Below are 7,206 nucleotides of genomic sequence, written 5' to 3'. Positions count from 1 at the left end.
AATTTAATCAGTAGACATCATTAAAATTTTTCTGATAAAATGATAAAAACTAAACAGATCTTTAACATCTGACTTCAGAGAGATCTTACATTATATGGTAGAGTTATTTTATCTAAAGTTGAAGGGCTCTCTCAACTATTTCTTAATTTGTCAACGATAAAGCTATAAAGGAAATTAATAAAATATTTTTGGATTTTATTTGGAAAAATATACCTTACAAGTTAAAAAGAGATGGATGTGCTCGCTAACTCCAGAAGTGAAGGTGGCCTTGATTTTTTGGACTTTGCAGACACTGTAAACACCTTTTAAAGGAAACTGGCTGAAAAGATGCCTTGTAAATCCAATGTCACTGTGATTTTTCATCCCAAATAAGATATTTGACCAATCATCAATGTCTTCTTTCCTGGAAATTGTGTTTTGTCTATGGTTTCTCCCCCCATAAAGTTCTCCTTTGGAATAATGCTGATATAATGGTTAGAAATAAATCTCTCTTTTTTTCTTTTTTCTAGATGGTTTAATAATAACCTGAACTCTATTCTATCTGTGTTTGACAAGTTTGGTAATATCTTAACTTACGAACAATTTATGAACCTTCATATTTTTCCAGTCCCACCAAAGGAATATAATAAGTTGATGAGAGCCATCCCAGTAGGTTTAACTCAGATAATTTCAAGTCACCTTAAATTCAGTAAAGGCAACAGCGTTTATCTGGCTTTATGTTTGGGGGGTATTGGTATTTTAGATCGGAAATGTAATAGATATCTGCAAAATATTTCAGACAAAGAGAAAGATTGTTCCAAAAGGGAAATTTTATTTGGGTTCCTTTATAACAAATATAAATTGGAGGAAGTCCTGGCTCCTGCCAAGTAAATTTTGCATATCAAATAAGGTTAAGGAGATCCATTATAAAATCCTTCATAAAATTTACCCCATTAATCTGTCTATCTCAAAATATTCTAATGTCGATGAATCTTGCTTGTTTTGTGGAGGAAACAGGTGTCCATTTGTTTTTTGATTGCGATGTTACCAACAAATTATGGGTTGACTTAAGCACCTACGTTTCTAACCTTACAAATGTGTCCCATACCTTTGTCCTCAAAGATGTTATCTTTTATTATGAAAATCCAAAGCTATTATCTGTTGAATATGTTGTTAATTTTCTTATATTGAATGCAAAATTCTTCATTCATAAACAGAAATGGCTTAAGTCTCCTTTGTCTTTCCCCCTTTTTCTTGTGGAATTGGACTGTCTTGTTTCATCTCTTAAGCACTATTCGGACGGGACTAGTTTTCTAAACTACGTTTGAGTTTCGATTCTTACCACCTGACATCTGTGATTTTCATGTACCAATTCAGACGAGACTAACATCTCTGTGTTTATTACAGAGGTGGGAGGGTCTGATTTGTGCATCTGGGCGTCACAGATCACGCGCTCTGTGTGCATGCATTGCATTCATTCAGAATGATTGCCATTAGTGTTATTAAACAACAAATACTAAATGGCTAGTATAACAAAACCATGTTAATGTGTGGTTCCTTTAGATTAACTTGTTTTCCTTTTTTTTTAATTAAATGTAATTAAAACATTATGTAACTGAGTACATAAATGAGCGTGAGTAATCTTCCTGATGCTGATATTACAGTAGCCGGTATTAACAGTTTACGCGATCTTGCTCTTGATTTTATTATTTTTTTTATTATTATTTATTTGCCGCTAAGAATATATGAAACATCCAAGCGGGAAAAGCATCTACGGTAATTCACGTTGGCCAAAACACACAAGGAAACGCGTTGTGAAATAAAATATCACCGGCAATCACAGACATTCGCATTTGGATGGGATTAGTTTTCTCAGAGGATCACTGAGTTTGCTGAAAAACGGTAGGTAATTTGCTCTGGAATTATCACAGTGGTTGTGTGAGAAAAACACAGACGTGGCAGATTCGGACGGGATTAAAATCACCAAGTACGTCTGTGAAACGCAGATTTCTCTAACGACCCCCTGTAAAACTAGTCCCGTCCGAATAGGGCTTAAGACTTACAAAGAACAAAAAGAGTAGCAAGTTTTTGATGTATTATGACAACTTTTCCAAAAGAATGTAAGTTTATTTTTGCACTTATTTATCAATAATACTATAATTTTACATGCAAATCCAGAATGTCTATTTTATTTTATGTTTACTTCTTATTGGAGTGTATTTATATCTCACTTTCCTGTGTATTTGTTTGTTTGTACATTTTTTATAAAATTTTTGCATAAAAAAAAGATTATATAATCGTAAATAATAAAATATCATAGCACAACAGTGATCAGCAGTTATGATAAGCCCAATACTCACAATACAAATAATAAGGTAGATCATAACACAGTCTCGGAGGTAAGAAATGGATCATCCTATACCAGATCACGAATCACAATATTTAGGAACTCAATTTCCACAAATCCCTTCACTCGATTGGGGTTATCTATTTTATTCTGGACAGCTAGGGCAGTGACATCAAGCGTATTTTGCAGTATTAAACACGTATTTATACAATTTATAAATTTCATCAAGCTCCGAAAATTCTTCAAAAAGAACACAAAGAATGTCCTTCTCACCTGCCATAGTTGCAACTTTTGGACATCACAACAGGGTGTTCAACGCACCACCGTTTCCGTTTAAAAAAAAAAAAAAGTTTTGAACCGTTTTTGTCGGGGCTGAACGTGGCCCTGACTTGCTGGTTGATACGGTATCATGCCCAGATTCCTCTAAAAGTACCTTACGTTCTCCATACGATAAAAGCGTCGAAGCCTCACGCGTAACGTCACTACGCAAGAGAACTACATTTCCCATGATGCAACGACACCGTATCAATTATTGGACCCGGAAGAAATGCGCAGTTGGTGGTGTGGTTTGGAGGTGTCGGGCGAAATTTTGCAACAGATATTTACTCTGATAAAAACGTTATAGATGGTGAGTTGTTATTTATGTTTATAATTGTATTTATGGGTGTTAATATACCTTTCAATTAGTATACATGTGAATCTTATTAAAAGATACTGCGTGTACGTTACCAGAATGAAACTGCTAAGCTAATTGTAAACGAATAGATTGCATCACACATTAGTCAATCCCTTCATTGATAAACTATGTATTAAACTAAACTCTAAACATTAGAAATGGGAGTTATGTAAGGGCGTTTTTTTTCAACAGCACTTTTATGTCCTAGGGTTGCCTTTTATTTAAACTTCATGTTTATTTAACGTTACATTTTTAAACATGATGATCTAAACCCGTGGTTCTCAACGAATAAGCAGTTAGTTCACCCAAAAATAGAAATTGGACTGTGTTTACTCTCCCTCAAGGCATCCTAGGTGTATATGACTTTCTTCTTTCAGACGAATCCAGTCGGAGATATATTAAAAATCGTCCTGGCTATCATTGCAGTCAGCGTGTGTTGCAGTTTACCAGTCCACAAGTCGTAAAATTAAGCACGCGCATTCATAGTAAATGTGCCTCGCACCGCTCTGGGGGAGGGTGGGGGTTGGAGTGAATAAAGGCCTGCTGAATTCATGGGTTTTTGTAAGAATAATATCTACATTTCAGACGTTATAAACCCTTTTCTCTGACTTGTGTTATTTGTCATACGCGAAGTAAACAAAGTTTTGTTTAGCAATGGAAAACCAGTGTCCTCTCGGTTCAGGCCTGGCTACAGGATTAAATTACTGAGGGGGCATGTGAAATTTTTAAGGGGGCTTAACTTTATTACACCATCAATGATTAATACACACTGAGATCTCGCTTTGCAATGACAGATTTTTAAATACAGCGTTCCTAAAACACTCCATATGCAACTGCAGGTAACCAGAGACTAGCAAATTTTAAACAGTGTAATGATGATAGATCATGTCCTATACCTTTTTAGAAGAGCTGCAGTCTCCTTGATTTGGCACTGAATCACACTTAAGTTTAAAATATTCTAACTGACTACAGAGAGAGATTTTTCAAGGCCACAGTTATTTTAGAAAGTCCCCCCCTTAATGTTTCCATGGCAACGCGTCATATTTGTCACGTGAAACACCGCAGCCACAATAGAGCATCACAGTCCCGCCCACATCCCCGAGAGGGCTCTGGTGCCGGAAGTTTCGCATTCATTTCTCCCATTGACTTTCGGAAAAATCCATATCTAAAGAGTTTTAGAGCATGTGTGAGGATAAACAGCTACGGCTGAACTCATAAGCATATAACATATCATTTAGAGTGAAAAAATTAAGAGAAAATCCAAAAAAAGTCAAAGGTACAAGACTGTGTACATATTTTCATTTTGAGCGCAGGAACTACTCATCCCATAAACCACCGCGCCTCACTGAATTCGACTGAAGCCACAACCGCGAACGAGGCAACGAGCCTTTTGAGCGACTTCCAAATCTTGATGACGGCTGCTCGCGCGAACTTTTTCCTCCAGTGAATTTTATTTTATATACTGAATGTAGTGAATTTACAATCGTGTAAATAAATAGTTTTTTTATATAGGTATTGTGTATTGATTTTTATATTTATCATCGTGTATTTTATATATTGTGTGCGTGTGTGAAAGTGGTTAACAATAACGTCAGCAACATGGTGCAGTGCTTTGTACCAGACTGCAATCATCGCTCAGTCGTCAACACGTCGTTGCCGTTACACAAATGTTCAGTAAATGCACAAAAAGGTATGCCGAGGCTAAATTTTGTTTTGACAGTGGCATTATAAAATGTTTGATATGACTCATACCATATGAAGGCTACAGTAGCCTAGCTAAGTTTACCAACCTCCCTGCAAAACTCTCATGGCAGCCAAGGAGATCATGATTGCACTGATAAGTCTACCGTGCAAAAACGCTACAGGTTTTTATTTTATTTTTTTATTAATGATCATCAGTCTTCACGGACCTTCGCGGGGTTTAACCAGATGGTTACACGAGCTCCACCTACTGTCTATGGCTCCACCAATCAGAAGCAACACTGTGGGATTGTTCAGGATTGTGGGTAATGAAGTACTTAGCCAAGACATCGCGAATAAATGGCATTTATATCAAAACAAGGTTAGTGCCCCATGATCCTTTTACGTTTATGTGAGCATATACTATCGCTTAGTACAGCCGTAGCTGGTTTTAAGTCTACTATGTATGGTTACGTTTTTATGGCTTATACCCCAAATGTCAATGCAGAAATTGCATTGAAATTTTACTGCCGGCACCAGCTGTGTAGTTGTGTACCACTGTATAGACGGTTTCAACGGCAACAACATAAACAAACGTTACTGCGCATGCGCGTTTAGTGGACCTAACTTAACTTCCGGTAGACTTCCAAATAGAATCAATAACAACAGCACTGTAAAAAAATTATAATCTTCCCAACTCAAAATTTTCTAGTGACTGGTCACATCTAAAATTTTCAATTGGCCCAAGTCAAATTCTGTAAATGTAATTTTATCAATTGTAGCAATAGTCTGTTAACATTGGCTCAATGAGAAATAATTCGTTAAAACAATTGAAAATAAATTAGTTTACCAACCCATGTTATTGGCCCAATTATACATTTTAAATTGTAGTAGCGTTCCTTTTTAGTTTTACCTAAACTAAAAATGTATTTTGGTAAATTTATATTAGTAAAGCAACTTCACTGTATTGTTTATTCCCCGTTGCCCCCAAAAAAAAAAAAAGAAAAAAAAAAAAAAAAAAAAAACATTTTTATATATATATATATTAAACACTCAAGCCATACTGCCACATTTTATTGAATACATTTTATTAAATCTACAACAGTATTGTGAAAATACCTTAAATGGTAAATACATTGAACATTTCTGCACAGTAGACCTTAGTAGATAAAAATCATGCAGTTCAATTCAGGATTCCAAGATACACAAAACGCATTAGACCTTAGATCTTACATTAACAAAATCACTATTATTTTAAAAACAAGTATATTCAGTGTTTAGAGAAATTTCACTGACATTTTGGTATTTAGGTACTACATTTATGAAACTGCACTAACAATATTTAACATTTAAATAATTTTAAATATTACGTTAATATTTGCAACATAAAATGCAAGTAACAGGAGAAGGTTACTTTAAATATTCAGTGTTAATTTACTTGAATTTTTGTAAAACATTTACAAATATTTGAAACGCTGCAAAAGTCTGAAGTAAAAAATTATGCTCATGAAACTGCATCTTACTCATCAAATATTAAGCATGTAAACACATTTACAGATATATAGAAAGAAGCAAAAAACATTCTCACAAAAGGTACTTTGAGACTAAGGGTACTTCTCCCGTAAGGGTTTAGTGAAATTTCACTTAAGTTTTCCAATAATTTGCTCATCAGAGTTTGCATTTTTTTGCTGCACTCAGTTCCCATGTTCAAAAAGATCTTCTGAATGAATTTAAACGTTTATCTTAAGTCCTTGTTGTACTCCATGTTAAGTGCGTAGAGCATGCCAAAGAGGACAATGAACGCACTCACAAAGTCTACCATGTGTTCCGGGACAACTTTCTCTTCAAGGACAATTGCAACATTTACCACATCGGATAGGGATCCTGAAGTGGAACTGTTGCTGCTTACCACTTCAAGAATTCCCATTTTCATTCCAACTTTGTGATGCTCCAATGCCTCTGAACTCTGTATAAAATAGCAATATTAATACTGTTAGTGAATAAATCCAGAACAATACAGAACATCTTCATTCCCCATATTCTCGCGGTTTAATAAAATATTAAAAAGTTCCCACTTTAAAATATATAGTGTGACCAGGCTGATACAGACTTTTAAGAAATATAATTGACAATGTACAAAAAAAAAATTGCAAAATTTCAATTTCATAAAGTCAATAATAATATGAGAACTAAGAAATACTACATAAATCAAAGTAATCAGATGTAAAATAACACTGGTTAGTCTTCATTGTAAAAATGAAATACAGATGAATGCTTACACTTACAAAATATATTCAGTCAAGAGTAGAGTGATTTGATTTGTCTTTTGCTCTTTGATTAACATGACAGACAGCAGCAGGCTTATTAGACTGCTGTCTCTTTAAGAGCTTATGCACGGATCCAATATACAGTTACACAACATGCATTATCTTTCACAACCATTTACATTCCAGAAAGTCATGAAGTTAGTCGTTGAGTCAGACCTACGATGTTTGGCTACATTGAGAGAAAAAAAAAAGTTATA

The 7,206-nt window shown here is 34.8% G+C and overlaps 1 protein-coding gene across 3 annotated transcripts in view; it reads left to right on the top strand.

The window, feature by feature from the left end:
* Positions 1 to 2,811: 2,811 nt before the first annotated feature.
* The window catches only part of dis3l2 (DIS3 like 3'-5' exoribonuclease 2), a 249,626-nt gene continuing 245,231 nt past the window's right edge, over positions 2,812 to 7,206 (top strand). For 2 of the 3 annotated variants that reach the window (XM_052547870.1, XM_052547868.1), the window contains exon 1: positions 4,902 to 5,064. In XM_052547870.1, the coding sequence (XP_052403830.1) occupies positions 5,043 to 5,064 (22 nt within the window). In that variant the 5' untranslated portion in view covers positions 4,902 to 5,042. Of the gene's footprint in view, positions 2,955 to 4,901; positions 5,065 to 7,206 lie in introns of those variants that run through there. The other variant, XM_052547869.1, reaches the window with a different exon arrangement.

This window comes from Carassius gibelio, chromosome B2 (assembly GCF_023724105.1).
Source record: "Carassius gibelio isolate Cgi1373 ecotype wild population from Czech Republic chromosome B2, carGib1.2-hapl.c, whole genome shotgun sequence".
Taxonomy (NCBI): Eukaryota; Metazoa; Chordata; class Actinopteri; order Cypriniformes; family Cyprinidae; genus Carassius; species Carassius gibelio.
The sequence above is the reverse complement of the archived record's forward strand: the minus strand, read 5'-3'. Positions and strand labels throughout refer to the sequence as shown.